General features: G+C 44.2%; 1 protein-coding gene across 1 annotated transcript in view; it reads left to right on the top strand.

The window, feature by feature from the left end:
* The window catches only part of dync1i1a (dynein cytoplasmic 1 intermediate chain 1a), a 139,600-nt gene that overhangs the window by 95,804 nt on the left and 25,709 nt on the right, over positions 1 to 18,087 (top strand). Inside the window, exon 15 of the mRNA XM_083773190.1 lies at positions 11,687 to 11,827. Within this exon, the coding sequence (XP_083629316.1) occupies positions 11,687 to 11,827 (141 nt within the window). The remainder of the gene's footprint in view (positions 1 to 11,686; positions 11,828 to 18,087) is intronic.

Genomic DNA, 18,087 nt, shown 5'->3' with positions numbered 1-18,087 from the left:
AATAGTGATAGAAAATACAAATAAGCAATAATACCGGAAATGACTTAAGGAGGTAAAAAGGCCAACCTGTATAGATGTGTTTTTAAGAGAGATTTAAAACTCGTTAAGGAACTGGTTAGCCTCAGTTCTTCTGGTAGGCTGTTCCAGAGCCTAGGGGCCCTAACAACAACGATCACCTTTGGTCACCAATTTAGCCTTGTGACTCCTTTAGTTGACCCAGACCAGATGATCTAAGGGTATACGTGACTGAAGGTACATAGTATTCAATCATTGTACATAAATAGGTGGGAGCAAGACCATTAAGAGCTTTAAAAGTGAATAATAAAATATTAAAATCGATCCTGAACGAGACTGGCAACCAGTGGAGTTCAGCCAACACAGGTGTTATGTGGTCAAATCTCCTGGTACCAGTAATAAGCCTTAAGGGCCTTTCTCGGCCCCACCTCTCTCCCTGTGTTTTAGGATCCAAGATGGCCGCAGCACCAGGAGGGGGTGGCCTTTACTGGGCTGCGTTCACAAGTTCAAGACGCCTGTCTTGCGTTTGTCTTGTGTCTGTGTTCAATGGCCACTCCAATGCATTTCCAATGGAATACCCATGTGGTTTGACCAAACATTTTGTTTGATGGGGGGAGGGGGGGCAGAACACATCCATCAAAGCTGTGTTCAGACACAAGTCATGTGTCAGACACAAGGCAAGTGTCTTGAACGCAGCCCAGTAAGGTCATATGTCGACCCCGCCCCCTCACCTCTGCCCCAAACCCCTCCTGGTGCTGCGGCCATCTTGGATCCTAAAACACAGGGAGAGAGGTGGGGCCGAGAAAGGCGATGTATCAAGTTTTGGTTGAGTCCGGAGTACAGAGCATTACAGTAATCTAAACGGAAGTATGCCATAAGCATTCACAACAGTCTTAAGATATACTAGAAGAAAGAAAGGATTTTTATCTTGTGGATGTTTCTTATATGCATGAAGCAAGTTTGTATATACAATCTTTTTGACCTGATGTTCAAAGCGTCAGTTCTGAGTCAAATTGGCCACCCACATTTCTTGCAACGGGAGACACGTTTGTTGCCAGGGGGGGCCAAGACTGTCTAGGATTGTGGATTGCTTTGTCACGCTTATTATAATAATGGATTGCATTTTTATAGCGCTTTTCTATGCACTGCGTGCTGACTCAAAGCGCTTCACAATGGTTCATTCATTCATTGCGGCGAACAGTCGACGCCAGCGTCCTCACTTCCCACATTCACACACCAACGGTGGCGAGCTCACACCGACCGACTCGTTGGAGTCAGTGTAGGGTTCAGTGTCTTGCCCATGGACACTTCCACATTGTAGACAGGAGGAGCAGGGATTCGAACCGCCGACCCAGGGATCATTGGACGACCTGCTCTACCTCCTGAGCCACAGCCGCCCCATGATAGATCTAACTCATGATCAGTGTTGTTCAAGTTACTTTTAAAAAGTAAAGAGTTATAGTTATAGTTACTTATCTAAAAAGGTATCTAGTTACATTACTAGTTATTACATTATGAAAGTAACTACTTTCAAGTTACTTTACTTTACTTTAAAAAATTATATAAAAAACAATTTAAAAAAAGGTTTAATGTTCTGTCGCACAGTGAGAGATAAGACAGCATTATGAAATGTAGTGGAACAATAAAACTGTTGACAGGCATCTTTATTGTAGCCTCAACTTGTATTCAAAACAAATGGTGCTGAGTCATGATAGAGCTTACTCATGATAGAGCTTACTCATGATAGAGCTTACTCATGATAGAGCTTACTCATGATAGAGCTTACTCATGATAGAGCTTACTCATGATAGAACTTCCGTTGCTCCAAACTGTATGACTGAAGCATTTGAAAGTTGCAAGAGGCAACCGTCTGGCAACACCATGCAAAGGAGAGACTATAGCTGTAGGAGGGAGAAGGAAGACGAGAGAGAGAGAGAGAGAGAGAGAGAGACAGTAATTCAAAGCGATGCTAACCTTGTAGGATGGAGCGATCTGGCGCAAGCAAGGCGTCAAACTGTAAACACAGGCCCGAATCAAAGAGGAAACATATTCGGCGTCGGGGAAATGCATAATGCATGTTGCGTGATTGCTTGGACATTCTTGGGAGATACGGTTACGGTCTGTATAGGGCGGCCAGTAAAAAGGAACTACAGTATGATGAATTTGAAGTCATGTGTAATTTGCATGCGACCCCGGTCCATCAGTCATGCGGTGCGCAGTGTCTCGTGACAGATACTAAAACATTTCATCAGTATAGGGTCTGTTATTTTTTGGGGGGAATTTGGGAATTCCCTTTCCTTTGAGCAGTGCCACAGGAATGCGTGCCTGTCTGCCTGCATGTCCCGTGCGCGCACGTGTGTGTGTGTGTGTGTGTGTGTGTGTGTGTGTGTGTGTGTGTGTGTGTGTGTGTGTGTGTGTGTGCGCGTGTGTGTGTGTGTGTGTGTGTGTGTGCCACGTACACCTCACCTCTTTGCTTACCTAAAAATCCCTTGAGGTTGACCTGCAACCCACCAATCACTAGAGCCCCCACACGCACACACAGTCACACACACACACACACACACACACACACCTATTTCTTTCCCCCCGCACATGCAGTTCAAAAAAGGCCAGGGTGCGAACGTCGCTCTCTCTCTTTATGTTTTTATACACCCGGCAGTGCAAATATTGTGGTCTGTGAAAACATTTCTGGGTCAGGCCAGCAGAAGTCTGAGGCTGGAATGGGGGGAGGAGGGGTGTGTGGGGGGGGGGAGGGTTATGATTGTGCATAACTTGAACCGTCTCGCTCTCTTGACCCCAAAAATGTTGTCTAGTACAGAGTGATTGGATGGAGCTTCGGGCCTTTGACTTTTTCCCTCTCTCTCTCTCTCTCTCTCTCTCTCTCTCTCTCTCTCTCTCTCTCTCTCTCAAAGAAGCGTATACTCCATCAGAGCCCTCTGTAAATTCACAGTGGGGTTGATTGGTGGTGATGAGAGAGAGCTGATGGTCATGTTACGAGTGTTGCTCTCTCTCTCTCTCTCTCTCTCTCTCTCTCTCTCTCTCTCTCTCTCTGTACTGATTTGATGGACAGACAGAGCGGAGCTTCTATACTGTAGCGCTCTGATGGTGTTCCTGTTTGTCCCTCATGGCGTGCAGTGACGTTATGGTGTTCCTGTTTGTCCCTCATGGCGTGCAGTGACGTTATGGCACCTTCGTGTTCCACTGCGGTTGTTCCCCCAAACGTTTTCACGTCAAGGACCCACAAATGGACACCGATTAGCCAATTAGCGGACCCCCATTTGAAGAAATGCGATGCTTTCGGAACTCGCCTACAAGTTCCGAAAGCATCGCATTTTGACCTGCGATCAGATTAAAAAAATGTCTTCTATGTACATCCTGACAGTTTTGTGAAAAAGCTACGTTTCTATGTCAGTCGTTCTTCGATTCTTCAAAAATAGCAGACCTACAAGCTCCGCTATGAGCTTGTAGATCTGCTATTTTTCAATAGCTAAAGCATAACATAATGCTAACACAAAAAGGGGTTCCCGACCAAAATGGGTTAATGACGTTAAACCACCCTCTTGTGTGTAATATTGCAATTATACAACAGTTACCCTTAAAACTAAGAAAATCGCTAAAAGAAAACATTTTTTTTTAATGACAGATGTAGCCACTACGACCACAAATGTCCCAAGAAACTATAGCTAGCCTATAGCCACCGAGTATGCGTATGCGCTCTGGGAGAACAGCACAGCTGAATTCTTTATTTTGATTAGCCGTTCGGTGAGGCTGGGTTTGAAGCACGGCTATAGAGGTTGTTTCAACCAATCAGATTGCTTCCTCGAAAACGACCTGTTGAATAACATATATTAGCTGCATTGTCTGAAAAGGACGCCAAACTAAAATAGGTTCTATATACGCTTATGCACCTGCACACAAGACGTAACAAAGTACTGTACAACCTTGAACCTTCATTTGTGTCACTGATAAGCTGATTTATACTTAAAAAAAACATTATACAATTGAATGCCACGGACGAAAAACACACTATTTATCCATAATGTATAAATGATAAGTGTTCAGGACAACGAGGCCTTTTCGTGGAGGAGTCAGAATGAAATTTGGACAGTTTTTCCATCTGTGGTATACTCAATTGTACAAATAGCAGATCTACAAGCTCACAATGCGCCACATCATACGACGGGGTATGAATGAAGCAATAGAAGTGATCCAGTCGTAACCTGCTGGAAGCTCTCCGCCTTCACAGGACATGGAATATGGAGATTATAGGAGTCGCCTTGTGTGGCGCCAACAAGGATCACGTTTAATTTTCGAGATTATACTTTTTAAGACTTGTTTGCTGTAGATTATTTACAAAAAAAATCACTCCGGTTTAGAGACCGGGTAGATTGTTGAAGATATACTGTTGTAAAATAGTGGTTGAAAACACATTTGAAACACGTTGGGGGAAAAGACGCGAAGAGACGCTGTTTTTACATGCGATTCGACTGATGACATGTTCACTCTTAAGGCTTTTAAGTGCGGTCACAGAGGGTAGAACAAGGGAACCCGAAACAATAACTATGTTTTTCAAATGTAGCCTCATGGGCCTATCTATGACAATAGATCTGTGAAACATAAATGGTTTTCAGAAACACGTCTCACAGCCAGTCAATGTTGTTTTTGGCAGCAAATGTCTATTTTAGTTTAGTCATATAGTCTTTGGACTGAAACTTCATTTAGTTTTAGTCACATTTTAGTCACCTGGAATGTCTTGGTGTTAGTCTAGTTTTAGTCGACTAAATGCCATAAGATTTTAGTCGACTAAGTCTACAGTTGATTTAGTCGACTAAAATGTATTTTGGGCGGGCCTTGATGCCGTCGTAATGAGTGTTTTTACGCTGAAAATAGCCGATCTACTTGTAGATCATCTATTTTCAGCATGCAACCAAGTGTAAAATGACTTATACTGGATCTCTTGTCCACTAGTCCCTTCCTAACATCTTAGTCTAGTTTTTATTTGTCGACGAAATTGTCAGTACAGTTAGTCTTAGTTTTAGTCGTCATAGCTTAGTTTTCGTTTAGTTTCCATTTAGGTTTCGTCAGTGGAAATAGGTAGTCGACCAACATTTTTCGTCTTAGTTTTAGTCGAAGAAAACAACACAGTTCAGCATTTTACTGTATGGACTGTAAGAATGGTAGAGGTCAGAACATCCAGCAGAGATTACATACAGTATAGAAATACTGTTCACGTGAACAGAGAAGCTGACTTTAATAAATACAATTACATTTTAATAGATTGCTGCTACTTGTCGCAAATGTTTTTGAGTGCAAAAACATTGAAATATTGCTGTCAACTTTCAACAGTATAATAAAGCTAACGTCTCCTATATGGATGTATAAACTATATCTCTGACAGAAAATGCACATTATTTTTTATAGTTTTACAAGATACAGTATAGTCTAGTGTTAATGTAACACAGCTCCGTTTACACCTTTATTGTATTCCTATTTGTATTCAATATTTATTTGTACGTGCATTGTTTTATCTTGATTTGTTTTGTTCCACTTTTGCTTTTGGCAATGTAAAACGTATACGTTTTCTCATGCCAATAAAGCTCCTTTGAAATGGAATTGAATTGATTAGATAAGAAGTGGAGAGAGAACGAGAGAGAGAGAGAGAGAGAGAGAGAGAGAGGTATTTACTGTCCCCTCAGTGGCTGGAGAACAGGTTCCAGGTTCATGTACAGTACGTCTTGGCAGAGACTGTAGTATAGTGTACACACATTTAACCAACCGAGACATGTAATGTAGATTTATGTGGCCATTGCCAGGGGTGGAAAAAGTACTCTCATTTGTTTTACTTAAAGGACCACTTCACCACTTTTCAACCTATCTTCATATAATAGGTCCTCACTAATAATCATGATAAAATGGCACGATTCTTTCCTACTCGTCACTGGAAGACGGTTTCTGAACTGCCCACGGCCCTCCTATGAGACACAGGCCGAGTAGATTTTTTTTTCATGATTATTAGTGAGGACCTATGTATTACTGCACATATGAAGATAGGTTGAAAAGTGGTGAAGTGGTCCTTTAAGTAAAAGTACCAATACTGCAATTCAGAAATACTCCTTTACAAGTAAAAGTCCGGAATTCAAAATGTACTTGAGTAAAAGTACAAAAGTATTGGTATCAAAATTGACTTAAAAGTGGAAAGTACTTTCAAATGCATACAAAAATATCAGATCTACAAGCTCATAATGCGTCGCCATGCTATTTTCCCATTTTATTTGGCCGAAATGAATCTAGTGTAGTGTATGATTTGTAAATAATCAAAGTAACTATAGTGACTAAAGTTTTCAAATAAATGCATAGAGGAGTAGAAGTAAAAGTATTGGAAAGTGGAAATACTCAAGTAAAGTACAAATACCTCCAAAAAGTACAGTACGTGAATGTATTTAGTTACTCTACACCACTGACAGAGATCTCACTCATTTATAGTAGGATAAGTATCAGAGTTAAATGAACTGTAGTTAGAGTGTGACTGTGCACCTCTGTGTGTGTGTGTGTGTGTGTGTGTGTGTGTGTGTGTGTGTGTGTGTGTGTGTGTGTGTGTGTGGTGTGTGTGTGTGTGTGTGTGTGTGTGTGTGTGTGTGTGTGTGTGTGTGTGTGTGTGGGTGTGCGTGCGTGCGTGCATGCGTGACCACCAATTTCTGTATGTGTACCGTACACACGCATGATGCACGCGCATTCGCGCATGGCACATCCATGCAATCGAGAATGCGTGCTTCATTGCCTGTGTGTGTGTGTGTGTGCGCGCGCGCGCGTGCACCTGCACGTGCACACAGGTGTGCACACGTCGCGCGCATGCATAATATACGTTTGTGAGTCTAGACGAAAACACTTGAGTCGCCTTGTCTTTACAGACTGTTGACTGGAAGCAAGGCAGGATCAGTGATGAGAGAGAGAGAGAGAGAGAGAGAGAGAGAGAGAGAGAGAGAGAGAGTGTGTGTTAATGTAACACGGCCCTATGTTTACACCTTTATTTTATTTCTATATTCACACATTGTTTTATCTTGATTGTCTTGTTCCACGTTTGCTTCGGCGATGTAAACGTACATGTTCTCATATGCCAATAAAGCTCCTTTGAATTGGAATTGAAAGAGAGAGAGAGAGAGAGAGAGAGAGAGAGAGAGAGAGTGTGTTAATGTAACACGGCCCTATGTTTACACCTTTATTTTATTTCTATATTCACACATTGTTTTATCTTGATTGTCTTGTTCCACGTTTGCTTCGGCGATGTAAACGTACATGTTCTCATATGCCAATAAAGCTCCTTTGAATTGGAATTGAGAGAGAGAGAGAGAGAGAGAGAGAGAGAGAGAGAGAGAGAGAGAGAGGGGGGGGGGGGGGGGGGGGTGTGGAGGTTGGAAGGCATTGGAGACAGACTGCATTCCTCCCCCGGCTGGCTGTCTCCCAGCCTACCTGTCTCCTCCGGTCCCACACCCTGCTCTCTCTCTCTACCTGTCTGCAGGAATGCAGTTATAGTAAAGCCTTCGGAATGGAGGATTGTCCTTCTTCCTCAAACACACACACACACACACACACTCACGCACCAGTGTTGTTTTCGTCGACTAAAACTAAGACGAAAAATGTTCGTCGACTACCTTTTTCCACTGACAAAAACGAATGGAAACTAAATGAAAACTATAAGCTTATCATGACTAAAACTAAGACTAAATATACTGATTTCGTCGACAAATAAAAACTAGACTAAAATGTTAGGAATGGACTAGTGGACACTCTTGTCCACTAGTCCCTTCCTAACATTATCCACTATAAGTTATTTTACTCTTGGTCGCATGCTGAAAATAGCCGATCTACAAGCTGTGAGCTTGTAGATCGGCTATTTTCAGCAAGCGTAAAAACACTCATTACGACGGCATCAAGGCCCGCCAAAACACATTTTAGTCGACCAAATCACCTGTAGATTTAGTCGACTAAAATCTTATGACATTTAGTCGACTGAAACTATAGACTAACACTAAGACTTTTCCAGGTGACTAAAAATGTGACTGAAACTAAATGGAGTTTCAGTCCAAAGACTATATGACTAAACTAAAAAATCAAAATTAGCTGCCATAAAAACAACACTGGCACGCACGCACATTTCAGTCCCCTCCTCCTCCCCTGTTGTCCCTCCTATTCCTCCATCTCTCTCTCTCTCTCTCTCTCCCTCTCTCTCTCTCCCTCTGTCTCTCTCCCTCTGTCTCTCTCCCTCTGTCTCAGACAGCTGTTGTGTTGAGGTTACAGTATACACCTTGTGGAAGAGGAGGAGGTTTCTTTGCCGTCGTTCCCTTTCATCTCTCTCTCTCTCTCTCTCTCTCTCTCTCTCTCTCTCTCTCTCTCTCTCTCTCTCTCTCTCTCTCTCTCTCTCTCTCTCTCGCTGGTGATTTTATGGCGGCTGTGTGAACGCCGTGCGAGGCTTTTTAATTAGGCTCCCAGCCCAGACGGGCCCCAGGGCTGAGGCAGCGCCACTCTGTCTGAAAGCAACCGACGCACACTCCACTCCCTCACTCCTCTCCTCCCTCTCTCTGTCTCTCTCTCTGTCTCTCTCTCTGTCTCTCTCTCTCTCTCTCTCTCTCTCTTTCTGTCTATCTCTGCTGTGCTGGTTTTCGACACACTATAGAGCCATGGACCACCAATTAAATTTAGCCTCGCAGAACCCAAACTTGAAAATGACACTTTTCTGCAAAAAGCCTATATGTTTCTATGTCAGCCGTTCTTTCGATTTTTTTCAAAAAAATAGCAGACCTACAAGCTCTACAAGCTCGTAGCGCGCCACCGAGTGGCGCGCTACGAGCTTGTAGAGCTTGTAGATCAATAGCTAAAGCAGGGCTGCCATATTTCAGAAAATGTCAAGAGTGAGACTCTAGTGCCTTAATGCGTTCGACGCCGTCCGAAGGGCGGCGGCGAAAAAAATTGGCCTTTTTTATGTGGATTTGTCCCGTTTTAACGTTGATATTTAACCTTAACACTGATGTCTTCACCTCCATGCCAGCTGCTCTCCCTGCACTGACAGCCTCATCATGCTTAAAGTAGAAATGAAAAAGATATCTATCTATCTATGTATGTATGTATGTATGCTCAGACCCACCCAGCAAGCCACACACATAGTGCTCAGACCCAGCCAGCCAGCCAGCCACACACAGTCCTCAGACCCAGCCAGCCAGCAAGCCACACACATAGTGCTCACTGCTCAGACCCAGCCAGCCACACACATAGCTCCGTAAGGGAGTGGTCAGTGGTTGCACCACTCAAAAAATCTTCAAAAAACTGAAGAGGCTACTGGAGATTGGAGAACCTGATTTGGACATGATCTGATGCAGGACAATGTCACTATGACAGAAAGAGATTCATTCATTCACATTCATTCACCCCATAATCTCAGTGGAAATTGGGGAATATGTTGTGAAATAAAAAGTCAGAAAACTGGAATGTGGGATAATGCCTAATTTTACATTTACAACACATCTGTGGGCTCTCTCTCTCTCTGAACAGAAACAAGTCGCGATGCGGCCACACACACACACACACACACACACACACACACACACACACACACACACACACGACTTTGTCCCTATAATGTGCACGGGCTACTGGCACCGTTCCACTTCCTCATATCACGCAAGAGACGCCACACCAGTATAGAAGACGAGAGATGGTCACTTTGACACTTACTCACTTGTTGTAACTTGTGGGGGCTATATTGTCTTCCATGAAAAATATTTCGAAGCGATGTTAAACTCCGCATGGCTCATTTCCATGCGTCACAGTCAGGGACCCTGCCGACGATTTGGCCAGGTCCACTGTTTACCCTCCTCTTCCTCCTACTGCATATATGATATATCAGCGCTGCATGCAGATCGGCTATTTTACCGTACACATGAGTGCGCGTTATTACGCGGCGGAGCCGTGGAGAAAATTGTTATTTATAATGCGTGTGAAATGGCATGTGTGGCGTGGTGCGTGGTAAAGGGTTAAATTGCGTGACTGTCACACTCAAAGGGTGAGACATGGCAGCCCTGGCTAAAGCATAGCATAATGCTAACACCAAAAGGGGTTCCCGCCCCAGAATGGGTTAAACATAATTTAACTGTTTTTTTTTGTACGCTCTCAAGAGTTAAGGGTCCATTGCGGGTCATATATACTGAACCACTGGTGTATACTGTATATACTGTACGTGCGTATATAGTGTTTGTTTCTCTCTACCGTGGTTTCTGGTTCTCTCTCTCTCTCCCTCCCTCCCTCCCTCCCTCCCCCCTCTCGGCCTCATAACACCCCTCGGCCTCGTAACGTATTGTTTTAAACCATTTTGCGCGGGAAACCCCTTTCGGCGTTAGCATTATGCTACGCTTTAGCTATTGAAAAATAGCAGATCTACAAGCTCGTAGCGCGCCACCGAGTGGCGTGCTTACGAGCTTGTAGGTCTGCTATTTTTTTTAAAGAACGACTGACAGAAACATAGCTTTTTCAGAAAACTGTCAGGATGTAGAAAGAATTTTTTTGAATCAGGTCGAAATGGGTTAAAATAGAGAGTGTCCTACTGTATATATATAGCTGCCTTTTTTGGAAAAAATGTCTTCATGCGGATAGAAATACTGTATGTACAGTATATAGAGACGTACAGTACCGTGGAGGCCTTTCTGCACCCCCTCCGCTATACTGTATATGGCAGAGGTTCCCAAAGTGGGGTCCGGGGACCCCCCGGGGGTCTTTGAGGGAGTTCCAGGGGGTCCCCCCCCATGCAGCTAAATGATAGTTTGGAACCAAATGGACCCTTATTATGGGTCTGTAACTCTGAGAGTGCACAACCGAGTGGCGCGCTACGAGCTTGTGTGAAGTGTGTGAACCACTGCAGTAGGGTGTAGGTCAGAAGAACTACCTGTATTAATATAAATATTTCATTCCACTTTTGTCTTTTTTTCCTCCTTTTTGGGGGCGACCGGGAATCTCCATTCTCTGATAGTGATAGACATCTTTTTTTTTTTTAAGATATTTTTTTGCGGCTTACGCCTTTTATTGATTTTTTTAAGGGACAGACAGTAGGCTGACAGGAAACGGGAGAGAGATGGGGGGATGACATGCGGTAAAGGCCGTGTCGGGTCCGGGAGTCGAACCCGCGGCACACCGCGACTGGATCACCAGTCCGGTGCCCAGACCGTTACGCCACGGCCTGGGCCAGTGATAGACATCTTGTACATGAAGTATAGGCTGATGCTTAACAATGTTTAACAATAATCCCAACTCTTGAGAGCGTACAATGAACCCATTCTGGGCGGGTGTTAGCATTATGTTATGCTTTAGCTATTGGAAAATAGCAGATCTACAAGCTCATGAGCTTGTAGGTCTGCTATTTTTTGAAAAACCGAAGAACGACCGATATAGAAACATGGCTTTTACAGAAAACCGTCAGGATGTAGAAGAACATTTTTAGAATCTGATCTCGGGTCAGAATGGGTTAAGAGTTAAAGATGTCATCGAAGGATGATGATGATGAAGGGTCCATTTGGTTACCGCATCTCTCCATCATTTAGCTGGGGACCACCAGTTGAAATCTCTCTCTCTCTCTCTCTCTCTCTCTCTCTCTCTGTCTCTCTCTCTCTCTCTCTCTCCCCCCCTGCAGCAGAACAAGCCTCTGTACTCCTTCGAGGACAACGCCGACTACGTGTACGACGTCATGTGGTCCCCGGTGCACCCCGCGCTCTTCGCCGCCGTGGACGGCATGGGGCGCCTGGACCTGTGGAACCTCAACAACGACACCGAGGTATGGGTGTGTGTGTGCGTGCGTGCGTATGCGTGCGTGTGCGTGCGTGTGCGTGCGTGTGTATACTGCATGCTTGCCCAGACATTGGGTATTAAGAGAATGCCCGTCGGTGCATATTATGATGTGTGTGGATATATAAAGGTGTGTCATTGAGTATACTGTGTATGTATAATGCGAAGCACGTGTGTGTGTGTGTGTGTGTGTGTGTGTGTGTGTGTGTGTGTGTGTGTGTGTGCGTGTGCGTGTGCGTGTGTGTGCGTGTGCGTGTGTGTGCGTGCGTGCGGTGTCCTCAGGGCGTGCTGTTCAGCCCGAACCACACAACCAAACATCCGAACATTCCCCTCCCTCCCCTCTCAAAGCCCCCTGTCCCCTGTTCTCCACTCCCATCCCTCCACACACACACACACACACACACACATGCACACACCACACACACACACACACACACACACACACACACGCAGTCGGCAGTGCGTCCGTGTGGGCGTTTCCCACAGCACCGCGTGCTCTAAATCAAGCGGGGGTGACATGTCCTAACCCCAGCTCCCACCCAGCCGTCCCACCAATGGTTCCAGCAGCCAGCAGCCTCCCCTCTCCGACAGACAGCCAACAACACACACTCATTCCTCCTCCTCCTCCTCCTCCTCCTCAGTGGTGCAGGAAAAAGTACTCAGATGTTGTTTACTTAAGTACTGTACTTATGTAAAATGTCGAGGTATTTGTACTCTGCTCGAGTATTTCCAATTTCCCGACGCTTTTGCTTCTACGCCACTATATACATCTCGGTTTTCCAAATACTGTACTTTTTTACTCTCTCAATACATTCATTTGAAAACTTTTGTTACTATATGGTTATACTTTGTAGTTTCTGATTACTATTATTATTATTATTATTATTATTAGGCTACAAAACATAACCTCTTCAGCCCCCCGTATACATTTTAGGCCATTTGAAAATAGCCGATGCGGCGCGTCGTGAGCTTTGTGTAGATCTGCTATTTTCTAACCATTTTGTGAGACACTTGACAACTTGATACGTTCTGCAACAACGAGCGCTTTCACTTTAGCCACCTTTAGTACCTGTTGACGCCGATACCTAATAAATTCCGGACTTCTAGTTGTAATGTAAGTGCTTCTGTACATTGCATTGCATATACTTTTGCTTAAGTAAATGTACTTAGTTCCTTTCCAGCGCTCCTCCTCCTCCTCCTCTCAGTCGGAGGAGGAGGAGGAGGAGAACACAGATGTGCCGGAGACCACGAACGAACCCAGAGAGCCCCAAACCCTCAGTCCACACAGTCCCAGAGCTGGAGATAAAAATAAAGTTGAAAACAAAAAAAAAATAGTTTTTGATTTCGGTCCAAGCGGGACAGGTTTCCCAACACGTTTGGAAAGGTTGGGAAACTTTAAAGTGAAAGTGACAATGTGTGTTTTTTTTAGTAGTTGCACAGCACATCTCTATAAGGCTGACACGCCAATGAGTCGACATATTTTATTTTTTTTACATTCTCTTCGAGTTCAAGTTCATAGAACAGTGACTTAAAAGAGACGCAAGGCTTCTTTTTATTCCACTTGAAAAGAGCACACCTATTAAAGATGGAGTGCTCTGAAGCGTTTCATGTCTCTATGAGGTGACAGTACTTCATTATCAAGGCTAGACTCCTTGTTGTGGTCGTTGTAGTGCAGTGATGTCTTCTCTTTCGTATTTAGGGTTTCTTCCTGGAGGCTGAAACCTTTGACAGTCAAACGTGGCAATGGAAAAAAACAGTTAAAAACAATATCATCCCCTTTTCCCCAACCCCTCCCCCTTTATATCATACAACTACAGCTGTGGGTGCGGCTTCAGTTCAGGTGGATCACCACCCATCACCACCCACCAGGCAAAGCAGGCATACTTAATGAACTGGTGGGCGTGTCCACACATAACAATGACATTTTAACAAATACTGTACACTTATATAATCATAATACCTGATGATCATGTTTTAGAAAATTCACGGCACCCCATCTTTAAAAGAGATGCAAGGATTATTTTGTATTCTTCTTGAAAAGAGCATACCTAAAGTATAGAATCCATACCATGTTTTGGGATGGCCTGGTGGTGGCTTGGCTAGTCAGGACGGGAACCCCTTTTGGTGTTTCAAGCATTATGCTATACTTTAGCTGTTGAAAAATAGCAGATCTACAAGCTCATAGCGCAGCACTCGGTGCCGCGCTATGAGCTATGAGCCCCCCCCCCCCCCCCCCCCCCCCCCATGCACATGGTGCTTCTTTATCCTATAGCCTGGGCTGCCATCCCGTGTCTGGGAAACCTCCTCTGATCTTAGTTAGGCATGTTGCACCGATAATGAAGGGGTGGTGATGACCTCAGAGATCATGGTTAATGGATATGCCCATCTTGAACAGTGGTTATTCTACTATACGCTCATGGTTAATGGATATGCCCATCTTGAACAGTGGCTCATGGTTACTGGATATGCCCATCTTGAACAGTGGCGGCTGGTGATTCTTCTCCACAGGGGGGCACTATAATAATATATACATATATAATAATATATGTATACATGCAACGCACATGCAAAGCACCTGACGAAGCCTACACGGCTATATACATATACAGAATGTAAGCGTTTGTGTGTGTGTGTGTGTGTGTGTGTGTGTGTGTGTGTGTGTGTGCGCACGTGTTTGTCTGTGTTCGATCGCCCGGGTAACATATAGGGATGAAATAATCCTCCACTCTTCCTCTCTCTCTCTTTGTTTCCATGGTTACGGTGGGTGTCCATGCTGGCCCCTTCAACCTTAATATAATGGCACCTTAAAGACCCTCTCCAACTTATTCTCCCTTCCTCTCATCTCATTTGCTGCTTTGTTCTTCTCCCCCCGGTGACCCCGTCCTATAATAATGTCTATATGAATGCAGTGGGTTCTCAACCGGTGGTCCGGGGACCACCAGTGGTCCATGAGGGAGTTCCAGGTTGTCCCCGTGCAGCTATAAGAGTTGTTAACCAAATGAACCCTTATAGATCTTTAACTCTTGAGAGCGTAACATGAAAGCAAAATGGTCCATTTGCTTTCATGTTGAGTTAAATTACTGTTAAACATCTGCATTACTTACTTAATTTACAAGAAGTCTACACAATTAGAGTAGAGAATAATTGTTATTTTGATCAACGTTTCCCTCTCATTGTGGACAAAATCTTATCCCACGACAAACACGAACAAAACATTCCAATAAAGTCTTGGCTGGGTATGAGAGGCTAAAATGTCATCAAGCGGTGGTTCCGTGGCTCAAATTCAGAATAAATAATGTATGGGCCTTTGATATGAAAAGGGTTTAAAAACCACAGTTCTACAGCTGTGATGGAATTGATATGTATTCATATCTTATATCCCTTGTGGCTCATCCCTTGGACCAGCAAGACTTTAGCTTTAGGATAATATTTTCTGTCTGTCTGTGTAGTGCCCGGAAAGGTTTCTCTGACTCACCCCTTGGTGGCACTGCGAGTGTTCTGCTGTCAGTCTCGTTATATTTGATGCTCCAGCTAATCTCTTCGCTGTTTACTGTCTTTCCTAGTGCCGTGATCCCCCCCCCCCCCCCCCCCCCTTTGCATCTACGGCCAATCCGACAATCAAAAAGCTTTTTCCCCACGGCTATCCGGCTCCTCAATAGAGCACCGAAGTCCTGACGTAACTCGCTCATCCCTTCGATTCCCCTGGTTCGCGGAAGTAATTTCTCTATGGAGAATAACATGGGGTGATCTTAATATCGTCTACTATAAGCGTTGTGGTCCAAAAATAAACAAGCTGTCTCTGCGTTATTGTCAGGGAGGTGTCTCTGTATCGTTTGCAACAGTCAGTCACTCATATATGATACAGTCTGCTTCTAGCGAAAATGTAACTATTTCAGTAGCAGTAACATTAGCGTTTTCTCTCAGTCAGTTGATTCTTCATATCCATATGAGTGAAGCGGCCGGGATGACATGTTTATTTTTCAAACACAGTTCTTATATGAAGCGATCTAAAAATCCTCCTAAAAAAATACATGAACCTGGGGACTGACGCCCTCTACTGAAAGTGACGTCAGACTTCGGTGCTCTATGCTGCTGGTGTCCCCCCCCCTCCCCCCCCCCCCCCCCACTCAGAGGCATAATGGACTCTTGACTTGTGCTCTGAACTGACCTGAACACTTGAACTCTCTGCACTTTATATGCATTCATTATTCATCATTGCGCAATGTTGTTTTGTCTTGTCCTGTTTTGAACCTGTGCTAATGTTGTAACCGCACTCTGCCGTCCCACCAAACTAAATTCCTAACATGTTTAGTGGGGATATGTCCATATTCCTAACATGTTTAGTGGGGATATGTCCATATTCCTAACATGTTTAGTGGGGATATGTCCATATTCCTAACATGTTTAGTGGGGATATGTCCATATTCCTAACATGTTTAGTGGGGATATGTCCATATTCCTAACATGTTTAGTGGGGATATGTCCATATTCCTAACATGTTTAGTGGGGATATGTCCCGATCACGTTTTCTTTTGGCTCCAGATCCGATTCTGACCATTTGATTTTGAGATAACGATTTTTCCCGATCCGATCTTAACACTTATGCCATGTGAGAAATGTATGTCACTCTAGTCCAGTCTGTTGCCTTTCGATTATTCAAAAGCAAAAATACAGTATGTGACTGCTTTTATTAGAACTATAGAAGGACTGTCATTGTGGATTTTGTGCTAATATGATAAATACATAATAAATATTGTACTTGTACTCCACTACGTTAACGTGAAAACTTTAGTTTGAGTTACTTTGTAGATTTGGATTATTATTACGAAACATACATTAACCACTTCCGCCCTATGCATTTCGGCCATTTGAAAATAGTCGATCTAAAAGCCCCCCACCCACCCCCCCCCCCCCCCCCCCCCCTCATACCACACAAATGTTACAACACATACAACACATCTCATACAACAAGCATACATCAGTCTGTTGTAAAGGTGTGAGTGAGGCCTATATACGTCTACATTGCAGTATCGATACTTTTACTTAAGTAACACATTTGAGTACTTTTCCCACCACTGCATACATTGTGCTAATGGCTGTTTTCAGTCCACACACAGCACAGTAGGAGCGTAGATGATACGTTTATTAGCATGCTTCCCACAACAACAACAACAACAACAGGCCTTGGATGAGTTATATTATTGACGGCCTAACTCGGCTAACAATGTGCTTCATAAAAAAACATTCGCTTATAGACAGAGACAGAGACACACGCACAGTCAATTTAATTGCAACAGCCTCCCATTGTTACCGTCGTATTAACACGCACGCATGCATGCGCACACACGCACACACACGCATAATGGCACTGCAGTACGCCTGGTTCTCATTTCACACGCACACACACACACACACACACACACACACACACACACACACACACACACACACACACACACACGGAGAGAGCTCATTCAGTTTGCTCAGTTCTGCTGGAGTCGGGCGGAGCGGTGGAAGCCAGCAGACTAATGACAGTCAGCCATGTGTGGTCATAGCTCTGAAGCTGTGCATTAAGGAGACGTGATGCCAATGGCCTCTCTGTCTCCACTGCTGACAAGCCTCATGACATGTGTCAACCTCGACATGACAGGGAAACCATATTTACGATGGCGGCGCTTCAGGCGCACCAGCCATTAAAAGAAGGTGCACTGGCTGTGTGTGTGTGTGTGTGTGTGTGTGTGTGTGTGTGTGTGTGTGTGTGTGTGGCTGCTGGCAAAAGAGCGTGCCCGGATCATCACCATTATAATGACCGTCGCATAATGATTGGATTGTTTGTTGCATGTTGCCATGGGTGACTGGCTGGGATAACCGCAGTGAGTGGTTGCTGGGGTAATACCAGTGGTCCTCGACCTTTGGGGTATACCCCCAAAATAATCACAATTGAACTGGGGACCCTCACCCTGAGAAGCACTTGGAATTGTATAGGAGTTCAGTTGAGGTATTACATTTGGGGGGGTTTTTTGGGGGGGGGGGGGATCTACAAGCTCACAACGCCTCGCAATGCGAGGCGCTGTGAGCTTGTAGATCGGCTATTTTCACTTTTTTCCCCATCTTTCTTAAATTATTTGACAATTTGACCAATGCTTCACTAGTTTTTACAGTATAGATTGTTGGTTTCTTTTGATGCAGTAATGGCTTTTGTGAATTAAATAGGTCTCAAAAGTCCTTTATTTAAACGTTTATTTAGCT

This window comes from Protomyctophum parallelum (assembly GCF_964188405.1).
Source record: "Protomyctophum parallelum genome assembly, chromosome: 1".
In the NCBI taxonomy this organism is placed as follows: Eukaryota; Metazoa; Chordata; class Actinopteri; order Myctophiformes; family Myctophidae; genus Protomyctophum; species Protomyctophum parallelum.
The sequence above is the reverse complement of the archived record's forward strand: the minus strand, read 5'-3'. Positions and strand labels throughout refer to the sequence as shown.